The 25304-nt window shown below is 42.8% G+C and overlaps 1 protein-coding gene across 1 annotated transcript in view; it reads left to right on the top strand.

Moving 5' to 3' along the window:
* Positions 1-1411: 1411 nt before the first annotated feature.
* The window catches only part of slc16a10 (solute carrier family 16 member 10), a 57260-nt gene continuing 33367 nt past the window's right edge, over positions 1412-25304 (top strand). The window contains exon 1 of the mRNA XM_007893990.2: positions 1412-1947. Within this exon, the coding sequence (XP_007892181.2) occupies positions 1503-1947 (445 nt within the window). The 5' untranslated portion in view covers positions 1412-1502. The remainder of the gene's footprint in view (positions 1948-25304) is intronic.

Genomic DNA, 25304 nt, shown 5'->3' on the forward strand with positions numbered 1-25304 from the left:
CTCGCCACACCTCAGCCCCACTCGCCTCAGCCCCACACGGCTCAGCCCCACACGGCTCAGCCCCACTCGCCACACCTCAGCCCCACTCGCCACACCTCAGCCCCACTCGCCTCAGCCCCACTCGCCACACCTCAGGCCCACCCGCCTCAGCCCCACTCGCCTCACCTCAGCCCCACACGCCTCAGCCTCAGCCCCACACGGCTCAGCCCCACTCGCCTCAGCCTCAGCCCCACACGCCTCAGCCCCACTCGCCACACCTCAGCCCCACTCGCCTCAACCTCAGCCCCACACGCCTCAGCCCCACTCGCCTCAGCCTCAGCCCCACCCGCCTCACCTCAGCCCCACTCGCCTCACCTCAGCCCCACTCGCCTCAGCCTCAGCCCCACTCGCCTCACCTCAGCCCCACACGCCTCAGCCTCAGCCCCACACGGCTCAGCCCCACTCGCCACACCTCAGCCCCACTCGCCACACCTCAGCCCCACTCGCCTCAGCCCCACTCGCCACACCTCAGCCCCACTCGCCTCAGCCTCAGCCCCACTCGCCTCAGCCTCAGCCCCACTCGCCACACCTCAGCCCCACTCGCCTCAGCTTCAGCCCCACACGCCTCAGCCTCAGCCCCACACGCCTCAGCCCCACTCGTCTCAACCTCAGCCCCACTCGCCTCAGCCCCACTCGTCTCAACCTCAGCCCCACTCGCCACACCTCAGCCCCACTCGCCTCAGCCTCAGCCCCACTCGCCTCAGCCTCAGCCCCACTCGCCACACCTCAGCCCCACTCGCCTCAGCCTCAGCCCACACGCCTCAGCCTCAGCCCCACACGCCTCAGCCCCACTCGCCTCAACCTCAGTCCCACTCGCCTCACCTCAGCCCCACTCGCCTCAACCTCAGCCCCACTCGCCACACCTCAGCCCCACTCGCCTCAGCCTCAGCCCCACTCGCCTCAGCCCCACTCGTCTCAACCTCAGCCCCACTCGCCTCAACCTCAGCCCCACTCGCCTCAGCCCCACTCGCCACACCTCAGCCCCACACGCCTCAGCCTCAGCCCCACTCGCCTCAGCCTCAGCCTCACTCGCCACACCTCAGCCCCACTCGCCTCAGCCCCACTCGCCACACCTCAGCCCCACTCGCCTCAGCCCCACTCGCCTCAGCCTCAGCCCCACTCGCCACGCCTCAGCCCCACTCGCCTCAGCCCCACTCGCCACACCTCAGCCCCACTCACTCACTCACTCACTCACTCACTCATCCACTGTCAAACTTCTCATTTTACTGCAAAATAACGGAGGAGGGTGTCGGCCGCGCAAGTGATCTGATTACTGCATTGCAAAGGGGGAAGCGAAGGCACTCACTCTCTCTCTCTCACACACACACACAGACACACAGACAGACACACGTGGTGCTGGTGGGAGGGGAGGGAGGGAGGAGGGGAGGAGGAGACCAGCCCACGGGAAGCCGCCCGATCCCGGATGGTCCGGGCGCCCGCAGTCAGCAGACAGCTGAGACGGGATGACAGACGGGACGATGGCGCAGAACGGAATCCAACCCGAGGAGAAGCCCCGGTCCCTGGTGTCGGCGCGGGAGGACGAGGGGGAAAAGATGAAGGAGGAGGCGGAGGCGGAGGAGGAGGTGGTGGTGGTGGAGGAGGAGGAGGAGGAGAGTGCCCTCAGGAGCCCAGAGCCTCAGCCTCTGGGCAGCGCGCAGAGCGGGAGCTGCACCGCGGCGGCGTGTGAGCCGAAGGCGCCCCCGGGAGCGGGAGAGTGGGACCCCTCCCGCCCCGGGGCTGAGGGCGGTCCGGTGCCCCCCGAGGGCGGCTGGGGCTGGGTGGTGATGTTGGCCTCCATGTGGTGCAACGGCTCGGTGTTCGGTATCCAGAACTCCTTCGGGCTCCTCTACGTCAAACTGTTGGAGGAATTCGGGGACAAAGACGACAGTCAAATGCAGTTTAAAGCAGGTGAGGCGCGTGTTTACATGTTTACATGTTTACCTCCCGGCAGCACCTGCCACTGCAGCAGACACTCAGTCACATTGTTTATATACATATATATATAATATGTACTTGATATAAAAACATCCTGTGGGGGGGGGGGATTCCAGTCTGTAGCTTGTCTTTTTAGATGCTGCAATGCCATGTTGTGTGTGTGTCTGTCTGTACACACGGTATTCCTCGTGTTGGCGGCGCGAAAAAAAACACGACACTAAAGCCTATTTTCTTCACTTTAGCATCCGGCCCTCCAGCGTCCTGCCACGCGACCGCGCCATCCTCCTCCACCGCCTCCTGCCTCACGAACCGCCAGCAGTACATCTGCACAAACGGCTTCTCCTCCAACTCTCACCCGGTTACCTGCGGGGTACCCCAAGGATCCATCCTTGGCCCCCTCCTCTTTCTGATCTACATGCTCCAGCCTTGGGGATGTCATCCGCAGACATGGGGTACACTGCCACATGTATGCGGACGACACCCAACTCTATTTTTCCACCTCTCTGTGCGACCCCCAGTCCCCTGATGTTCTGTCAGCCTGTCTGTCAGATCTCAGGGGCTGGATGAGCACGGATTTCCTTCAGCTGAACCATAGTCTTTGGCTCTCATCAACATCTAAAATCGCACAATTTTCACCTCCTCCACCTACCCGACCTCCCCCTAAAACTCTCCGAACCCGTATGCAACCTAGGCGTCAGGTTTGACCCCCAATTATCCTTCCTCCCCCACATCCGGTCCCTCACTAGCACTGCTTTCTTCCACCTCCGACGCATCGCCCTTCTCCGCCAATACCTCACTCCAAAAGTCGCTGATTCCGTGGTCCATGCCTTTGTCACCTCTCGGACGGACTATTCAAATGCTCTCCTCGCTGGTCTCCCCTCCACTACCATTCATAAAATCCAAATCATACAAAAATCTGCCGCCCGCAATCCCCCAGTCGTTGCCAGACTGCACTGGCTGCCTGTCCCAGAGAGGATCGACTTCAAGATCCTCACTCTTGTCTTCAAATCCCTCCACTCCTCTGCACCCCCCGACCTCTCTGAACTTTCTCCTCACAACAGTGCCCGCTGCCTTCGCTCGACCGGGACTGGCCTCTTCCTTGTCCCCCGAATCCTCCGCTCCACATTGGCAGCTGTGCCTTCAGCCACTATGCCCCGAGGCTCTGGAACTCCCTTCCTCACTCCCTTCCCCTCGCCCCCTCTCTTCCCACTTTCAGGTCTTGGCTGAAGACCTTCCTTTTCGACTGCGCCTTTGATCACCTTCCTCCCCCTTCCCCTGGCTTGGCCCCGGGATCCGTTACTATGAAGCGCTCTGAGACGGCGTCCGGCGTGGAGGGTGCTATATAAATCCAAGCTGTTGTTGTAATAATACAACTGCTTTATCTCAGTCAACGGATTGAGATGAACCATCCATTGGATCGCAGACCCAGTTCAATTTCGATTGAATTCAATGCCTGTGGCGTTTTATAGTCTGCAATTCTGTGTTTTGTTAAACCAAGATTGAAGAGCCCTTCTTTCCCCATTGATTTGCTGTGGATGTTGGTGTCATGGTATAGGTCATGCTGAGGACACAACTGGAATAACCACCACTCACTCCTGTTCTGTTAAGCCTTTCCATAGGGGCATCGATAGCGAGAGTACCTGGCGTCATATGTTTTGATCATTTTGAAAAACTCTTTTATTTCCACCAGGAAATTGGAATGATTGTGTTTGTATTGCTTTCTCTTCCCATTCAGATACTGTCTCCTGACTGTACTGTTCCATGCTCCCATGGCCTGACCTCGCTGTAATACAGATGTGCAGCAGCATTGACATGGACTTACTTTGAGCTAACTTGTAGCTGGTTAAGGAGCCAGTGGTTACACGGTTAACATCAGGAACAAACACACTCACATTTCCAGTGTTTCCCTGAATAAAAGACAGCCCAGAGCCCTGATTCATTCACACCTTTTTGAACCAAATGTCAAGTATGGTTACGTAGATGTTGCATTCAGATTCCTGTCAAAGGTGAAAGTGTGTCTGAATAATGTAGCCAAGAAAATGTGTACGTTTAACGACAAATATCACTGTATTTCATTCTCACCTGATGGATTGTCCATCTCTTGTTTTTTTCAAAAATACACACGTAACTGACAATTGTCAGTTATTGGTTGTGCCACTTTTGTTTTAGTTTAATGTAACCAATTTAATGTCACCTAATATATATAGGATACTGACATATACATATTTGTGATTTTTATGGGTTTGCAAAGTGTACTACTGCTCCAGCTGAATAAATCTCCATTCCTCCAGCATTGAAGGCTTTCTAAATGCCAGTGGAAATGAGTGCTGTGTTTCTTGCAGTCTTGTGCAATTGTAATTTGCTATGGTGATTGTATTTCAGAGACCTGTTCGATTGGTTAGTGGAGCCTTTGAAAACCAAATGCTTTGATCCACATTGTATGTAGCCAAGACCACATTTTGCATGTTGCCTGCCATCATTGGGCTGCACATATCGTCAACCCTAACCCCTACCTCCCCTTATCCCCACCTCCCCTTACCCCAGTGTGTGATGTAATTTATTTGAATATAACTTCTGGTAAATTGCCTGTTTTCTGGTGCACTGTAATGCATATACATATTTAATGGATAATCGTACCTCTGGCATACCTATTTTGTTATCCTTTTCAAAAAAGTTGACTATTTCTCCCAAATGGCTTAATGCACTAACATGAGGAACGTCACTACAAAAATAGTCACTGCGTGACTCTGAAGCACTTTGAGATGTTTCAAATTGATAAGGCTAAATTCTTCTTGGGAATGATATGGATGGCAAATTGGCTTAAACAGAGATTTGTTTATTTTCAAGGGAAATGTACATCAAGATAAGATGCATTTTTAAACTACATTGTGGGGTGAGTGATGTTTATGGCCTAGTTTCTTGCTGATGCCCATATGTTGTGAATGACGGAGTGAGGTTAGACTTATGGCACTGAATTGCTGTTGGCCTGTGTTGACTGTGTTTCCTGGCAGTCTTTACAAAGTTGTGTATTCATACATCACTTTGATAACTGCTGCCTGAACACCAATTAATGTTTAACTTAACTAAAATGTCAGTGTCTTGTTATTTCTTTAACAATGTTCAAAACAATTAAGGGTGATTTGAAAGAAACAGAATTTGTTTTTAACATTTTAAAAGCTGCACCTGCTACAGTTTGATTACATTGTACGTCAGTGTGTGAATTATTTTGAGTTTTAAAATGTAGCCAATTGAATGTTAGAGAATGAACAAATAGGATACAATAAATATTCTGACAGAGTGTGCTGGTCCACCTGAATATATCGTCTAGTAATGACAGCACGTGGAATTCATTTTTTAACTAAGTTGGAATTCTTGGTGTGTCTTTAAAACTGTTAGAATGATTGAACCACCCACAGACCTTTTTTACAATTAAAATTAAATTGCTGCTGCAGTTCTAGTACATTTTGTGCAAGGCTGACTATCGGGCGATCGTATCTCCTCAAGATGGTCTTGTGCTGCTTGATGTTGTTTTAGTTGGCTGTAGGCCTTCTGAGTTTTTAGTTGTACTATGTTAGCCTGACTGTTTTGAATCAGTACAAACTGTAGAACAACTGGCTTATTAGCATCATGCTATATTTTGGATATATGTACATATTTCTTTATGTTCACTTTTGCCTTTGTCAAGGTACAAACTGCTGCCAAAGTGAAAAAAGGAGTGAACTTTGAACTGCCAGTTATAAGAAAGCTGTCTTTAACAGTCTGCAGGAACAGTTTGGTAAGGTGTCAACTGTTAAAAATGAATTGGAATAATAGTAGACTACAGGCATTTCTATTATCTGAAGATAACACTTGTCTGCAGTTTATTTTAGGGTTTAGATCGAAACAGCAAGCAGTTAGATAATTGATGTAGTAAATAGTGCAGTGAATTGTGCATTCACCTGTAAAACACAGTCACTCCACTTTACAATACGTGGTGTGAAGCACTTTGGGATATCCTCCTGACATGAAAGGAGCTATACCAATTGCACTTATTATTATTATATTTAAAACTAGTTATTGAGGTGTTAATCAAAACTGTTCAAACATATCAATGTTTCTTAATATGAAGTGGTCCTGCAATTTATTCAGATAAGTTTAGAGTATTGTTTCCATTTAATGTATTTGCTCTTTTTGTGGAAAAGTAAAAGTAAGTTTTTTTTATCATAATACATTTTACTGTTAAATTCATTACTGGGTAGTATAGCAGCTACTTTGTCACATTCATCAAATGTTATTTTGTTGTAGAAATTTGACAGATTGCTGTCGTATAGGCAGGCCAACATTGTCGAACCCAGAGTGAGTGAAGGAAGGCAACGACACTAATCAATATTATTTTCAATCCTTACCATCACACTTTGCAAAGTTTTTATTTTAGAGATCGATAGCGTGGCTGCTGAATTAAACTCCTTTAAGGAGAACCTTAGTGCTCAAATCAGGCAAAAAAAAAAAAGCCTAATAGTTGATGGAAACTGTTTCTTCCACAAACACAGGAATTTTGTTGTTGAGCTAAGCAATCGGACAATTCAAAGTTCAGATGTCTGTGTTTGGGGAATTTTGTTTTAGCCTAAATGTATTCAAAGTGGATTATACTCAGACAGAGGATATTACCCGATATTTACGAGTTGCATTATGTGTCTTGCCTGTTGACTGAAACAACATTTCAGGGAAGAATTTATGGTTTTGTTCCTGCAAATACTGATAGCTGTGCTTTTTAGCTACTAAACACATAACTTTGTCACAAGAAAACAGAGTTCAGAAGATTGGGTTGAAGAATATTTTGAATCTTCTATCTTATGTTGTGGCGGGTTTATTTGGGGATTGAGTGGACTCTAGGATTCATTAACCTTGGTATCATGGGAAGGAGAAATTCATTACATTGGCTTCTGACAGAAAGAATTCTAAGATGATCATGATAAAATTCTTGTAGGTAGAAACCCGTTTCGAAGCACTCTGAGTCAAGCTATTACTACGGTATTGGGTAATTAAACCCTTAAAAAAGTGCTGAAATTCATCATTGCTACGTTTTTGCTGTAGTCCGCAGACAAGGGGTAAATTTCCACATGTATGCGGATGATGCTCAACTCTATCTCTCTGCCTCCACTCTCAACTCCAGGACTACTGGCGTCCTGACCGACTGCCTGTCCAACATTAAGTCCTGGATGAGGAATTCCTTCCTCCAAATCAACGTCAGCAAGACCGAGGCCCTCCTGATTGGCTCGCGCCAGCGCCACCGCACCTCGCTGCTGGCAGCATCAGCCTCCACGGCTGCACACTCAACCTCACTAAGTCAGTCAGGAACCTGGGTGTCTTGTTTGATGCTGAACTGTCCTTTCTCCCCCACATCCACGCCATGACCGGCACTGCCTACCACCACCTCCACAACATTGCCAGACTCCGCCACTTCCTCACCCCTCAGGCTGCCGAAACCCTCACCTACTCATTTGTCACATCAAGGCTCGACTACAGGAACTCCCTCCTCATCGGCCTTCCCAACTCTTCCCTTCACAACCTGCAGATCATCTAAAACTCGTGTACTCTCTCGCATCAGGCTCCGTGACCCCATCACACTCACCCTCGCCCGACTCCACTTGCTCCCCATCCCCCAGAAGATCGAGTTCAAGATCCTTGTCCTCACTTTGAAGGCCATCCATGGCCTTGCTCCCTCCTACCTCTCTGACCTGCTGACTCCCTATCAATCTGCCCGCTCCCTCCGTTCAGCGGGCTCCGACCTGCTCCATGTCTCCCGCCCGACCCGCCTTACCTTCGGAGTACGGGCTTTCAGCCTCTCTGCCCCCACAATCTGGAACTCCATCTCACGGGCCCTTCACCTCGCTTCCTCCCTTGCCTCCTTCAAGGTTGGTCTCAAGACCCTCCTCTTCTATCGTGCCTTCAGTCGCCCTCCCACCTCTCTGCCTTCCCTCACCCTTACACCACCCCTGACACCTGACTGTCCAGTGCCTTGGGACGTCTTCTGGACGTGAAAGGCGCTCTATAAATGTAATTTTGTTGTTGTAGTCCTGTAGCTCAATGGTTAAGAGTACTCACCTTGCAAGTGTAGGACTTGGGTTCGAATCACGGCAGAGCGAAATGTTGGGCAAGTTTCCTTACTCCACACGCCTCTGTTTACCCAGCAGTAAGTAGGAACCCGGTTGTTAGTCGATTAGAGAATTGCTTTTCCGGGGGTAATGATCCCTTCAAAAAAAACAATAATAATAATTTGGTCACTTAATCCTTGACTGTTTGTGGGACACTGCTGTGCGCAATTGGCTGCCACTTTTCGCCCACAAAGTATACAGTCAATTCACTTTACAATATGTTCTATGAAGCATTTTGAGACATCTCGAAGACTTGATAAGACACTGTATCAAATGCAAGGATTATTATAAATTATTATTATAAAAAAAGTTCTGCAGCAAAATCAGGTATTTGTTTCAAGTTCTCTGAGGGGCAGTGGTAAGTGAGCATTGTGGTCCATATCCTCATGTACTGTCTTGTGAATGATCCACACCCCTAGGTACTGGAAACTTAAACTGCCCCAATGGAAGGAGAATAATTAGTAGGGCTAAGGATCAGCCAAAGATAAAACTTAGGATACCACATGTGGTTAAATATATCCATATGATTACCTGACTAATTACTTGGGACGTCCTCCCGACGTGAAAGGCGCTATACAAATGTAATCTTGTTCTTCTTGTTGACTAACATAATGCTTTATCAAACGTTCAAGTAACTGTGATTTCGGTTAGATATGGAAATAATCTTGTGCATTTCTAACAACTCACCTCAATAATTCAAAAAATGGTTTTTATTTCAGATTGACTGGTTTCACTCTTGTCTTCTGTAGCCTTCAGCCCCCACCTCTGAAAGTCCCTTTCTCTACCTCTCCATCTTGCCCCCTCCCTATCTCATACCAAATGCTGCCGAAACTCAAATTCACACCTTTGTCACCTGCCATCTAGACTTTTGAAAATGCCTTGCTTGCTGTTCTTCCTAGTTCCACTGTCTAGAGGGAGCTTCCTAAATCAGTTAAAAAAAACATTTCTTGAGCAAAGGTCTCAATATGTTTTACATATGTTTTACGACTAAAATAAAACTCACCTTAAGGTCACACCACTAATATGGTCAACTCACTAATGTGGTCAGGTTTTACAGTCCTCTTATTTCATTGTTATTTAGTACGGGCTCACTCGTGAGCTTAACCTGCTAATGTGGTCAAAATTCCTCAGTTCATTTCCTGACATTATTAGTGCGTTTCTACTCTTTTTACTTTCGTTACTATTTTCCTGACTTGTAAATCCTTAAAGCCACCGGACTATTCTTTGCGAGTCAGCCACGTGATAGTTTTCAATTTTATGACTCCTACCCTAATTATTATTCAGCAGCAAACAGCATCTTTCAAAAAAATCAAGTTGGCAGTTTTTAATCTGGATTTGAAATGATTCCAAGTGTTTAGAACAGCACTAAAGTTGCTGACGCCAGATTTTCTTTTGCTGTGTGGTCTGAAGCAAGGGTTGTTAACCTTGACGTTAACCTTGTGCTTTTTATGATGTTGTTTATTCCAGGTAACACCTGTTCAAATGGTATGACCACATGGAGATATAATAATTTCACTGCATGTAGTCTGTACAGATGCTTGTGTTGGGTTGTGATGTTGGGGATTGGTGATCTGTTGCTCTGTAGCATATGTAGAATTCAATTCTAAATAAAAGTAAAGATCTGTACTTTGAGTAAATGGTAGCAGTGGAAGAGGCCGATATCTAGTGTTATAAACATTTAGTGTTATTGTGGAACATAGGTCCATTTAAATGAACAGTGTGCACTGTTATTATCAGAACTGATTTGGATGTTTTAAAGGTCATTGCATGAAACATAACTATTCATATTTTACACAAATCATAAATGCTTCCTCTCTCCCCATCTCAATTTGTTTTCAAATGTCTTGTTTGGAAGGCAGTAAAGTGCCCTGAAGTAGATTGTACCCACCCTCCTACACTCCCAGACAATCTCACCCTGGATTGCTGACTGAGATTGTGTTGAAATTATCACTCCCAACTGAAATCAGCTAACTCAGCATAGATAAAGGATTGAACTTGGGACCTTCCTGATCTTTTAAGGTTTAGTACATCATATGATGCATCTAGTTACAGAACCATCAAATATTACTTACGTTGTCCTTGATATGGTTTTTAATAGAAATAAGTATTATTGTAACTTAAAAAAGGTTACAATTGGAGATTTTAGAAGGCAGATCAAACCTAGTGGTAGAAAGCAAAGCTCTATCGCGGAGGGTGTTTCTAGCTTTACAACCGGGGGAAGCTTGTCTGACAATGCTCACAATTGCAAGCTAGGCAAGCTATGCACTTTTAAATGGTTAAACTCCAGGCGTACCCAAATACACTCTGGGGTCCCCAAATATTTGCTCTTGCCAACCAACACCTAATATCTTCTGGAATTAGGTAAGCAGAATATGCCCCTCCAAGGAGAGAGTGCACGCTGCATTCCAGATAAAGGGAAACATCTATGTTTAGGTAGTGTGAATAATGGAACTGTCTGGTTTGGATACTTCTAGGTATGACAATGGTTTCTGCATATGTCAGCTGCTAGGTTGACGAAAAAAAGTGGTAGAAATTAATGGAGATGTTCTATCTTTCCCATTGGAGAGCACACTGGATGTTGAGTTTTCTGCTGGATGAGGCAGGTGTGTGTCCGTGTGCTGAGACTGTTTCTGCTGTAGTAAGTGCAGAAACATGTAATAGACTTTCTGTCTATCGCTGGGGAAGGATGGGTTTGTAGAACTCTTTATTGCAAGGTGCACGTCTTGGTACTTAGCCATTCAATGCATTTAAAGGAGAATATCGAAATATATCAATAAGGAAGATCTGCCAGCAGGGAATACATTTATTAAACTGGCTATTTCATAATCAAACTGTCAGGACTGCTATTAAAGTGAAAACTGTAAAGAGTATTTTTGTGTGTTTGGAAATAGTTTAGCAGACTTGCTATAACACACAAGTACAGTACTGATTAGTGAAATGTTTTCTGTTGTTAATGCAAGCTTTCAAAACATCCACTGAAATGGGTTGGTGCTGCACATCTCTATCTGGAATGTTAGCAGGTGTTTAGACAGAGATTTGTACAGGACATCTGATGACATATGATGAAACTCTGTCTGTCCAGCGCCATGGAACGCACACTCTGGGGTCCCCAAACCTTGGTTAGCTCTTGCCAACCTTATTCATAGAATCATAGAATCGTACAGCACAAAAAGAGGCCATTCGGCCCATCGAGTTTGTGCCGGCTCTTTGAATAGAGCAATTAATGTCAATCCCACTTCGCAGCCCTTTCCCCATAACCCTGCAAACCCGTCCTCCTCAAGTACTCGTCCACTGTGTTTTTAAAAGTTGTTATCGAATCGGCCTCGACCACCCTTTCAGGCAATGCGTTCCAGATTCGAACAACTCGCTGCGTTAAAAAATTTCTTCTCACCTCCCCTCTGCTTCTTTTAGAGACTATTTTGAATCTGTGACCTCGAGTCACCGACACACCCACTAGTGGAAACAGTTTTTCCCTTTCTAACCTATCAAATCCCCTCATGATTTTGAACCTCTATTAGGTCTCCTTGTAACGTTCCTTGCTTCAATGAGAATAATCCCGGCCTCTCTAGCCTTTCCTCATAATCAAGGTCCCTCATTCCTGGTACCATCCTCTACATCTTTCCAATGCCTTAACATCCTTCCTATAGTGTGGTGCCCAGAACTGGGCGCAGTATTCTAACTGAGGCCTAACCAGTGTTTATATAGGTTAATCATAACCTCCTGACTCTTGTACTCTATGCCCCTATTTATAAAGCCCAGTATTCCATATGCCCTTTTTACAGCTTTATCTACCTGTCCTGCCACCTTCAAGGATTCATATACCCCCACCCCCAGGTCTCTCTGTTCTTTTACCCCCCTTAAGATTGTATTACCAGCCTATATTGCCTCCTCTCATTCTTTCTACCAAAATGCATTACCTCGCATTTCTCCACATTGAAACTCATCTGCCATGTGTCTGCCCATTTTATCATTCTGCAGTTGGCTACTATCCTCCTCACTGTTTATTACCCTACCTAACTTTGTGTCGTCCGCAAACTTGGAAATGGTGCTTGCTATACCCAAGTCCAGGTCATTTATGTATATTAAGAAGAGCAGTGGTACTAATACCGATCCCTGGGGGCGCCACTGTACACTTCACTCCAGTCAGAAAAGCAGCCGTTCACCACAACTCTCTCCTTTCTGTCTCCCATCCAGTTCTGGATCCATGCTGCCACCGTCCCTTTTATACCATGGGCTTCTATCTTTCTTACAAGTCTTTCATGTGGCACTTTGTCAAATGCCTTTTGAAAGTCCATATAAACTACATCAACTGCACTACCTTTATCCACCCTCTCCGTTACCTCATCGAAAAATTCTATTGCATTTGTTAGACAAGATTTGCCTTTAACAAATCCATGTTGGCTGTCCCTAATTAACCCATATTCTTCCAAGTGAAGATTTATTCTGTCCCGGATTATAGTCTCCAGGAGTTTCCCCACTACTGATGTTAGGCTGACTAGCCTGTAGCTCCCAGGTTTATCCTTCTGTCCCTTTTTGTACAGGGGAGTCACATTGGCCACTCTCCAGTCCTCTGGCACCACTCCTGTGTCCAACGAAGATTGAAAAATTGTAGCCAAAGCCACCGCTATTTGTACCTGTGCCTCCCATAGTAACCTTGGTTGCATCCCGTCCGGACCCGGCGACTTATCTACCTTCAGCGCAGTCAACCTTTTTAGTACATCCTCTCTGTTTATACTTATCCTATCCATTTCCTCTACCCTCTTCTCTGATACTGTGGCATTTGGTGCATCCACTTCTTTTGTGAAGACAGATGCAAAGTACTCATTCAGCACATCAGCTATGCCCTCTGCCTCCACAATAAGATTTCCCCCTTGGTCCTTAATTGGCCCCACCCTACCTTTGACTAGCCTTTTTTTCTTGATATGCTTGTAAAATATTTTAGAATTCCCTTTAATGTTACCGGCTAACCTTTTTTCGTACATTCTTTTTTCCCCTCTTATTTCTTTTTTCAAACCTCTTCTGCACTTCGTATATTCTATTTGGTTGTCTTCTGTATCTTGGGTTTGACATTTGTCATACGCCTCCTTTTTCTGCTTCATTCTAGATACAATTACCTTTGTCATCCAGGGAGGTTTGGAAGCCCTACTTTTCGCTTTTGTGGGAATGTATTTATTCTGTCCCCAAGGTATCTCATCCTTGAAGACTTCCCACTGCTCTTTAGTTGTTTTACCTGCCAATCTTTCTTTCCAGTCCACCTTGGCTAGGTCCCTTTTTAACTCACTGAAACTTGCCCTGAATATCTTCACCTTAGATGGTTCCTTGTCTCTTTCCATATGCACTCTGAATCTAATGATGTTATGATCACTATTGCCCAGATGCTCTCCCACTGAAACCTTCTCCACTTGCCCTACTTCATTCCCCAGAACTAGATCTAGCACTACTTCCTTCCTTGTTGGGCTGGAAACGTACTAATCAAGAAAGTTGTCCTGTATGCATTTTAGGAATGTTTCCCCCTCCTTGCCCTTTGCGCTGTTGTTTTGCCAGTCGAGTAGGCAAGTATTGCATGTGCCTAATACTTTCTGGAATTAGGTGATCAGGATGTGTCCCTCCAGGGAGAGAATGAGCATACCATTCCAACAATCTATCTCTGGGATTTGTAGGTGATTGGTTTCCGCATGTTAGACACCCGGCTGAACCCCCCCTACCCCCCCCAAAAAAAACATCAGATATGCAAAAATCAGTAGTTCTAGATGTCAAGGATTCTTTTCTATTCTACTTTAATACCATACCCTGCTTTTTCCTCATCGTGATGGTGCTTAGTTCCCCACTGGAGCTCTTTACTCTAATCCCATTAGCCTTCTTTTTCTCCAAGAACTATTTTTTTAAAAGTATTTATCCAATTCCATTTTAAACACAATTATGTTCCTAGCCATTTGTGGCAGACTTTCCACATTCTAACAACCCTTTGAGTATAAAAAAAATCCACTAGGAAAACTTAACTTTAATTCTTACTTGTACTGTGGCCTCTTGCTAACCCATGTTTTTTGCTTAATGCTATCTGCAAGGTAGCTGTGTGGAGCATTCTTACGCTACCAATCTTATTTTATCAACTTTTTCTCTTTTTCTCCCCTTTTAAAAGAACTGACTCCTTCTTCAGGAAGGAGGCTTTGTGCATAATTGGGATAGCAGAATACTACATAAGCAATGGGACCTCTTATATGGCAAAAATTGTTAAAGGCACATTACCAGCAGTCTGATGTTGATCTGATGTTATGGAGCCTCTGTTGGTCTATCGAACATTGTTTTCTTCTACCCATCTACGGTTATATTTCAGGGTGTCTAATGGTAATTCTTGAATTCTGGAATATAAATTCCACTGGAAGAATTTAGTGAAGAATACATTTAAAAAATAAAAATGTAAAACATTTATTTATAGGATATGATCCAATGACTACTGCTTTCAATTGAAGTGATCACTCACTGATTATTATATCACTGAAGAGCTGTGCCATAAAGAAATTATTGCTGTAAAATAATGAAAACAAAATAATAATAATAACGTGGTCACTCAATCTATGACTGTTTGTGGGACATTGCTGTACGCAATTGGCTGCCATGTTTTGCCCACAAAATATAGTCTATTCACTTCACAGTACATCCTGTGAAGCGCTTTGAGAAGACTCGAAGCTATGATAAGTTGCTATATCAAATTCAAGGATTATTATTACAATTACAAGACTTATTTTTTTGTCACCGTAAAGACTGAGCTCTATTCCCTAAGGGTTAATATTTAAATTGAGATGTGGATTGAGACTTCTCCGTGCAACAGCTATGTATTAGTTTAAAAATTTTAATTTAAAGAGACTTAATCTGTAAACATTAAACTCACAAAATTTCACTCCTAATCCGATCAGCATCATTCATTCCCCTCTGCATTTGTTCATTGTAAAAACAGTGACTATCCTGATGATTAATCTAAATGGGAAATGCAGAAGGAAGAGTGATTTGATCAGCATTCTTTTTGTTCATTGAAGAGGATAAGTGAATTATATTAGAAAAGCTGAGGATAATTGCTGCCACGCTTGAAGAACACCCTCATCAGATGATACACTGACCATGAGCAAACATTACGTCACCTGGAAACTTTCTAGGCGTCCGGAAAGGCAGTCCAGTTTGATTCTTCCTGACTGGCTCCCCTTGAACTGTAATTTGTGTGTGTACATCAAGTTAACCATGAGTGGCTTTTTGGAGATTAGTGAGAGTGACTTTGTAATATGTAAGTGTGCACAGAAGAAGCAAGTTGAGTTTTAGTTTTTTTCGCAAACAGCTTTGCTGCTGATTATTCATGAATAATAATAATCCTTGCGTTTGATATAGCGTCTTGTCACACAGTTGAGATGTCTCAAAGCACTTCACAGAATATATTGTAAAGTGAATTATCTGTAAGACATCTAGGATTTATGACAAAGAAACGTGAGTGGTAATGTTCTTCCTGCCCCCATAATAGTATCACAACTTCTCACATAATTTATTTTTAAGCATATTTTTGATGTATGTTTACGGGAGTGTTGCTTGGATATTTTTGGTCCTGCAACAAGTGTCCCTGTCTAGTGACTATTGATGGACAATTTGCTACATGTAACTATGGTCTGATAATATACATACAGTCAAGTATGCAAGGTAACATAACTTAATATTAGCCCTAACCTACAATAAATACAATTAGCAAATTGAAATAAAACCTTTTTTTAACTATGGAGTGAAAAATAAAAATTGTTTAACATAAGATGTTAAAACCCAAGGCCCATCTGCCTGTTCAAGTCGACATTAAAGATCCTATGGCAAAAAGAGAAAGGAGTTTCTCGTGTCCTGATCGGGAATCTCCCAAATTGGTCATTCACGGTTGTCTGTTGGACATTACTGTGAACAAATTAGTAGTCACTACACTTCACAGTAAATCCTATGAAGCGCTTTGAGATATCCTCCTGATGTGAAGGACACTGTATCTAATGTAAGTTTGTTTTCTATTCTGAGTTGTTCATACATTCTCTTCCTATTCCTCCTTTACCCCAACACTTTTCCTTCTACAATCTACTATAGAGTGGAACCTTAAGTGTCCACCATAATCGTGATGGAAACTTCCTGACCCAAAGGTGCAGGACTAGTGAATATGGTCAACTTGGGGTCATCACTCAGGTTCAATTACAATGTTATCTTGATTTAATCTGTGTCATTATTTATGTATCCCCTCTATTTGCATGGACCTAAATAGATTGATTCTATTTGGACAGTAATTGAAGATTATTTAAAAAAAATAATCAGGCAAAGTACAGAATTGAAAATGCTCAGTATCCTGTTCATCTATCTAAGTTACAGCATTGGAAATGAAACATGATTATCCAATCGCGATTCATTTGATTTCTCATTGGTGACCTTGCACTGTTACAGCTCTTCACTCTGGAGTACTGTCTTGCGAATTATAATATAGTTAGTGTAACTATCAGTAACATTGGAAAATCGTGCTCTGTATAACAGAGTAACCATTTGAAGCAGGTTTGGTCTGTCTGTTTTATCCATACAACTCCACATGAGACTATTATAGTAATAGCTAATTTCAAAGTGTTCAGTCAAGCAGAAGAGGAACATTAGTTCAAACACAGGTCTTGACTGAGAAGCTCAATATGAGAAAGTTAGGGGCATAGTGGCTAAAGCACCAATTAGTGCTGGTGTTTGAGCGGATTGCTTACCAATGGAGAATAGCTGCTGTAGTTGGTTAATGTGAGAATCTCCGCCATTATGGGGTCCTGTAGCATATTGGTTAGCGCACTCGCCTCGCAAGCGAAAGGGCCTGGGTTTGATTCCCAGGTAGGGTGAAACTTTAGGCAAGTTTCCTTGCTACACATTGTTTACCTAGCAGTAAGTAGGAACCCAATGGAATGCTTAAGGAACGCCACTTGAGACGTTGCAGGGGCTAGAGGAGAAACCATTTGTGGAGATGAAGTGGAGACAGTATGAGAGCTAGGATCTGAATCATTGAAGGGCAGAACCATGAAGGTTGAGGTGAGAAGAGAGTCGGTGGAAGAGGATAGAGTGATTAATAGTATTAAAGCAGTGTGAAAATACGGCGAGTTGTTGCTGAAAATGGGTTGTTGTTTTCCCAGTGGCAAAATGTGTTAAATTTCCCAGAATCAACTTGAATTAATGGCACAATAAGTTTGATTTGGCAGTTTTTCACATTGTGGTTCAAATTGCATGGTGCCCAAGGGAGATAAGAGCTCTAAGATCGGGAACAGTGTTTTGTACTTGGACTTTGGATTCCATTAATAAAGTGTTTATGTACCCAAACTGAAATTTGTTATAGATGATTTCCTTGTTTGCCTACAAAACGCCTTTTACAACAAAATTCTCACTTCATTTTTAATTAATCTTATTCTATAGACTATCTTGGGACTTTTACTTGACAGGAATATAGAAACTTAAATTGGTGTTTGATCATATGCTTTCAACTTTGCACTTATAACTTTGTGAATGGATTGTGCATTACCTTTAAAAATATATATTTTTTTAAAACGACAATGTTAAAAGAAACAAACAGGAACTTTTAAAAGAACGATCTCTCTCAATGCATCCCTCCCCAGCGAATTTGGTGTGTATCTCTTTGACACTCTCCTGTTTCTCCTCCCCTCTCCCCCTTCCTGTTCCTGCACAAGACGTTAAACCAAGGTCCCATCTGCCTGTTCAGGTGGATGTTAAAGATCCCTGGCACTATTCAAAAAGAGAAGGGAGTATCCATCTCCCAGTTTCCTGGCCAACAATCCCCCAAATAAAATTGGTTGCTCACTCCATGGATTTGTGGGACATCGCTGTGCGCAACTGGCTACTGAGATTTGCTCACAAAATACACAGTCAGTATAACCTGTGAAGCGCTTGAAGATGTATCAATGAAGTGATAAGGTGCTATATCAAATGTAATGATTAATTAATTACTTTTACCATTCTGCCAGGAACCTTAGCACTATAAAGTATTTCTGCTTAATTTTTTTTAAAAAAGTGATTTCATCCTCTGAAAAATATTCCCAGGCAATGCTGAAATTTTGTGCATCTGTTTTTTTAAAAAAAAAGTCTGGTTTGCTTTTGGTTTTAAGGACTAACAGCTGCTCATGCTTTTAGATATCTGTTGTGGTTACAAAATGATCTGTGAGTTCAATGAACTTGTGAATCCTGCAGATGCAAGGTGCTTTTAGCAATATGAAAACAAATGTAGTACTTCCTTATTTTACATAGAATATACTGTATATATTTCTCTTTTGTTAACTGAGAATCTGTTGTAAAAACCATTGCCATTCTTAAGAGGATCCAAACTAGACTGAGATCCACATACACATAGAAATTTACCATTTTCTGGAATGGAGTGCATGTGTTTTCTGTGGAGACACTTACCCTACTTACATAATTCAGGAGCGTATGAGGAAGATTAGAAGAAGGCAAGGTTTGGGGGCCCCAGAGTCTAGGAGTATTGCACTAAAAACACATAGCTTGCCATTGAAAACAGTGAAGAGAGACATTCACAAGCAGAAACAGAGAGTCACAGTCACTTAGACACTCACAAACACACACGCACATAGAGAGAAAGAGACACCCAGACACACTCACACAGACATTCACAAACACATAGAGAGAGAATACACTCAAATAGACACTCACAAACACATAGAAACATACTCACCAGACGTTCACGAACACATAGAGAGACACACTCACACAGAGACACTCACAAACATAGAGAGAGAGACACACAGACACACTCACACAGAGACACTCAACACATAGACACACAGACATACTCACACAGACACTCAAACACATAGAGAGACACAGACAACACTCACACAGAGACACTCACAAACATAGAGAGACACACACTCACACAGAGACACAGACACACTCACACAGAGACACTCACAAACATAGAGAGAGAGACACACAGACACACTCACACAGACACTCAACACGTAGGCACACAGACACACTCACACAAAGACACACTCACAAAGAGACATTCAAACACATAGAGAGACACAGAGACATGCAAACACATAGAGAAAGACAATCTCAACAGCAAGTCCTCCCGAGTGGAGTCAAGCCCATTTCCCGCTTGCACTGCACCACGCATGCACGTCCAGAGCTGCTCCGCCCACAGTTGGTCGAGCAAACAGCAATGCAGAGAGGCCCCAGTGCCACAAAACTCATTATTTAGCGGGTTAATAGTGGAGGACACTGTTTATAGCGGAATCTGCAGAAAAACATTGTGTTGGTCCAGGTCATTACACATTAGACATTCGACAAGTGCAGGTTTGAGCCCTCACTGGGTGGATAGCAGGTACAAGGAACTCCGTGCAAACCTTCTGACGAGCAGAACAACTCAGCTTGAAACACATGAGAGCATGACCACCATTCTCCTACCCACTGCTCAGACACAGATCCCTACCCATTGAGCAATGGTTTCACCAATTGAAAGTTCAGTTTCAGTCGCAGCTTGCCTCTCTGTATACCAATCACAGTGGAAACCAAGCCGTGGATGTATTAGTGTGTTGTTTGTGCAGTTTTTCCAAAGTGAATCTCTGTTGTCATGCGCATGAATTGAGACAATGCAAGATGTAGAGTCAAATGGTAATCCCGCAGGTTTCCTTTTGTATTTAAAACCAACAACATTTGAAACTTCCCATAGTACACGTTTGCTATGAAGCAGCACTGCCCCAGGTAATTGTACGTTTGTGTTTTCTTTGGAAGCTGTGCTGTTGTTACAGAAATCATTTCATAATTAATTAATAACCCGTCTGCTATTTTCCTTCCTTGGATTGCTTTATTCATTTGTCACTCTGCTTTATCTCTATCCTCCTTGGGGGAGGGGGGGACATGCCTGGCAACAGAATGTCGGAATCAAGCCAGCGCTCTGGCGGTCTAGGTAGTCCAGTTCCTGAGCCAGGTGGTCCGCAGTATTCCAGGGCACTGCTGATGACAGAACAGTCAGCCTGGCTCATTGGTAGGACCTGGAAGGGCAGACCAGTCACTGGGGCCAGGGAGTCATCCCATTCAACTCCTGTTAACCCTGCAGCCAAAGCCTTAATGGGTAGAGTGCTCCTAGTTGGACAAGCAGCAAGAAAGCTTGCCTGACAGCAATATCTATGGCAAGCTGTGCAATTTTAGTTGTGACGTCCTTCCAACGTGAAAGGCGCTATACAAATGTCATTTGCTGTAGTTGAAGCTGCATTCCAGGAATGAGCTAAGGATGTGTGTTATGCAAAAATATAGCCTATTGTAGTTGGCGTCATTGTACTATTCAATGTTACTCTACCACATGATTGGCATACAAGATCTAGAGAAATAATCCTTTAGATCTTTAGTTATGTCTCTGTAGACATAAGAGGACACAAATGCAGTTTTATTGCAGAGAAATAGTCTACAGAAGAACCCAAATATTGATAACGGTACTTTTCTAACTAATCATAAGGGTTGTAAACTTTTGACTCGATATTGGTGCCTGAGTCTTGGGGAGTTCTATCGAACTTGGGGCTTCCTGAAAGCTTTTTTCACTCAACAGGAATATTCTGTTGGCTTCTGCTTCAAGTTCAAAATGGCAATTAAAAAGGAGAGAGCAAATAGTTAGTATTATAGTTTAGCCTTTGACATTCTGAGATTGCATGACTAACAGTTTGATACCACTCTTATCTCACAAGGCAGTGAGTGGTTTAATTGCAGTCTGCTAATTATTAATATAGTTGGCATCCTGTGTTGTGGCTGTTCAAAGGTTCGCTTTGAATACTTACGCTTCAGTTCATTTTCTGCATTGCTGGCATTAATTCCATGCATCAATCTGATGCAAACTTGTTATCCACCACACTTGGGTTCTCAACTTTATGATAAATGCTTTCTTGAAACCAAGGGAAGAAGTCATAGTGATGTGCAAGACCTCATCAGCAAATTAGTCTGGACCAGTATAAAATTCTCTGCTTTCTGGTTAAGAATCTGATGGCAATCCAAACCATATGCCAGGTCATTTTAAATTCAGACTGTACAATGATATAATCTTCCAATGGCTACTCCTCATATCTAATACTGTATGTGAGCAACCCTCATAGCTAATACAGTTCCTCAAACTCTCTGTGCTTCAGAGTGCAACACCAAATTAGACCTTGTTTTGTGCAATGAAGCAGGGCTGATCAGCAAATTGGAAATTAAGGCTCCTCTAGGGCAATGTGATCATAATATGATGGAATTTAGCATTAAGTTAGAGAGAGTAGTTAAGTCTGAAGCAAAGGTTTTAAATTTAGGTAGAGTCAGTTTTGCTGGTATGAGAGAGGATGTAGCCAAAATAAACTGGAAAATTAGACTTAAGGATTTGACAGTAGACCAGCAATAGCAGACGTTTAAGGAGATAGTGCAAAATTCCCAGCGAGCACGTATTCCTTTGAGGAATAGGAATGCCACGGGAAAGGTGGCCCGACCGTGGCAAACTAGAGCAGTTAGGGAAAGTTAAAGGAAGAAGCCTATAAAACAGCTAAGATGAGTAGTAAACCCGAGGATTGGGAGAACTTTAGGGATCAACAAAGGAGAACCAAAAAAGTGATTAAGAGGGAGAAAATGAAATATGAGGGCAAACGAACGAGGAACATAAAGACAGACTGCAAGAGTTTTTATAAATATATAAAGAGGAAGAGGCTATAAAAGGTAAATGTGGGTCCACTACTGGCAGAGACGGGGGGAATTATAGTAGGGGACAAAGACATGGCAGAGTCATTAAACAAGTACTTTGCTACTGTCTTCACCTTAGAAGACACTGAACCTACCAAGAATAGAGAGGAACCCAGAAAACAATGTTAGCGAGCAACTTGGGGGAATTAATATTAGTAAAGAAATGGTTTTAGGTAAATTATCAGGTCTTAAAACTGATAAATCTCCTGGACCTGATGGCCTACATCCTAGGGTTTTAAAAGAGGTGGCTACTGAGATAGTGGATGGCTTGTCTTTGATCTTCCAAAATTCTCTGGATTCTGGAACGGTGCACATTGATTGAAAGATTGCAAATGTAACACCACGATTTAAGAAGGGTGGGAGAGAAAAGATGTGGAACTGTTGACCAGTTAGTCTGACATCAGTGGTAGGGAAAATTCTTGAATCCTTAATTAAAGATGTCGTTATGGGATTCCTGGAAGACCATAACAAGATTAGGCAGAGTCAACATGGCTTTACAAAAGGGAAGTCATGCTTAACTAATCTTTTAGAGTTTTTTGAAGATGTATCTAGCAGGTTAGATAGGGGGGAACCAGTAGATGTATTGTGTGCAGTTTTGGTCTCCTTATTTAAAAAAGGACATACTTGCCTTAGAGGGGGTGCAGCGTAGATTCACTCGGTTAGTTCCTGGGATGAGGGGACTGACCTATGAGGATAGGCTGAATAAACTAGGGCTATATTCTCTAGAGAACAGAAGAATTAGGGGAGATCTTATTGAATCATATAAGATTCTTAAAGGGCTGGATAAAGTAGACACTGAGGGTCTGTTTCCTCTGGTAGGAGAATCTATAACCAGGAGTCACAGTCTTAAAATTAACGGTCAGCCTTTTAGAACAGAGTTGAGGAAACATTTCTTCACTCAGAGGGTAGTGAATTTATAGAATTCACTACCCCAGAAGGCTGTAGATGCTCAGTCTTTGAACATCTTCAAGGCTGAGACTGATAGATTTTTAAAAAATAGAGGTATTAGGGGATATGGGGATAGGGCAGGTAATTAGAGTTAAGTCTGAAGATCAGCCATGATCTTATCGAATGGCGGGGCAGACTCGAGGGGCCGAATGGCCTACTCCTGCTCCTAATTCTTATGTTCTTATGTTCAAATTGTGATAACATCTGATTTTTTTTAAAAAAAATGTGTTGTTCTTATGACTTTATGAGAAATGAGTCTTACTTGATATCGCCCACAATGAGGCAATTCATGTATTTTCTTGAAGGCAATTATCGGTGCTGGGTGCTGGCAGCCTGTCAAAGTAGCCATTTTTTAGGTGTAAAATCTTTATAGTGTAAATGGAATATTCGACATCGCAACCAAGCACCTTCCAGCCCTCATCTTTTCATTCACCTAAAAGCTCCATGGAATTGAATGTTCTCTATCTCAGGAGGGCTGAATCCAACTCCAACCTCCAAATTTTGCTGAGATCTGCTAACTCAGCACAATGCAGCAATTGAAGCTTCTGACCCTTTTGTTTCTTTGTGGCTCAGTTCCACATTGGGTACACATTTAACTGGAGAAGGCACAAGGACTAGATCCTGTTTGATGCAATGCAGTGAAGGTTTATTCGGTGATGTAGCATAGCCTCACCTCGATGGTAAGATAGCATTCTCTCCTATTCTACGTAATACCAGAGTGGGAAGGAACACAGATTCTGCACTGTGTTTTGTCTTTGTATTGTCTTTGATTTTAAATTAAAACTTTACGGTGTTATGCCTCTAATTTTTTGAAGGCTTGCTAAAATGACAAGAGATTGAAAATTGTGACCAGACGTAAACAGATTTTTATTTCAATCCCTGTGAAATGATACTTCAATTTAAATAATTTAGAATGAGAGCATACAATTACATATTTCTGCCCTGAAACGGGGAAAACAGACATAATAAATAATCATTACATTTGATATAGCTCTCAATCATATCTTCGAGACGTTTCAAAGTGCTTCAAATATACTGTCAAATGAATTGACTGTGTAGTTTGTGGGTGAAACTACCCGACTTGAAAGGGATCCATTCTAATCTTATTATTGATTGTAATTTTTTTGCTCCAGTGCTCATACTTACTCAAGATGCATTTTAACTTTGAGCATTTTCTGGATCAGTGTGATCAAAAAGGCAGTGGAATCGAAAGAAACTCTTCAAGATCAATATCTTCCCCCCCCCCCCCCCCACATTCCCCAAAGCCCCACTCCATCGTCACCCAGTTTCACACAGTACTCCTGGTAATCTTTAGAATTGATCTGAAACATCTGGAAAAGTTCACCGGGTTAAGCTGACTTAAGCTTTTTTTGTTTGACCAACTTTGACTATTCATGGGTCTAATGGATATCGCAGCGCACAGGTTGTCAGCATTAATCATTAATTTGGGTTGATTTGACTGAGAAATGTGCAGATGATTTGCCTGCCAGTGTCAAAACACTCATGTCTTAAAGTGTTTTAATAAATATTTTGTTTTGTGTTTGTTGGCACTTATCTCTCTCAACCGTGTCCTTCGCTAGCAGGTTTGAAGCCTTCATGATTGAGTATCAAATGAGCAAAGCTTTGAAACTATTAGGCTATTCTACTTTTGTAATTTTTTAAAAATATTAATAAAACCTAGAGGTAACGTAATATCTAAATGTTGAGTTAAGAAGTTCTGATAATTGACTGTTTTGTATTTCCGACACTGTAAGTGTTGAGCTAACATACCTGAGGCCTTAAATTTCTCATGGTCTTTGCTTTAAGATCATTGCCTTAAAATTAAGATTGTATAAAATTTTGGTAAACTTAACTTCACTCTTCATTTAGAAGCCATATAAAAACCAACTTCCAAATCAAGAAAGTATGAACACAATGCTTAGATTTAATTTAGTTAATAAAAGTCTTGCAAATTCAGAGCATTAATTTTCACCCACAAAATATACAGCCGATTCACTTTACAGCATATTCTGTGAAGCGCTTTGAGATGTCTCAATAATGTGATAAGGCTCTATATCAAATGTAAGGATTAGTATTAACTTAAGTGCTGCACTGCTTGCCTCATATCTTAAAGTTATTCAAGTAAGTCCCAGGGCGCTTTCTTACTGGAACTTACTAGTATCTGTTGAATGAGTTACATCAAGCATTTGTGTGTGAGGTTACCTGAAGGGAACTAGACAGACTGAAGCATTCCATCATTGGGTGGGGATAAATTTGCCTGGCATATTTCTCTAGCTTGAATGGAATATTTTATCAGCTGAGCTATGAATCAAAAGGAGCAGTCAAAATCTTACAAAGTGAGGTTAATGGATTTTCTGCTACGCTGGTTACTGAAGATGTGAGGGTCAAAGCTAATAATTGCAAGGTACTGCACATTGGGAATAAAATGTAAGAGGCTGTTCATGAAGACACTTACAAGAATGCTAATAAATGTTATTAACATGCATTATCTTTTCT

The sequence above is a fragment of the Callorhinchus milii genome, unplaced genomic scaffold (assembly GCF_018977255.1).
Source record: "Callorhinchus milii isolate IMCB2004 unplaced genomic scaffold, IMCB_Cmil_1.0 Scaffold3, whole genome shotgun sequence".
Lineage (NCBI taxonomy): Eukaryota > Metazoa > Chordata > Chondrichthyes > Chimaeriformes > Callorhinchidae > Callorhinchus > Callorhinchus milii.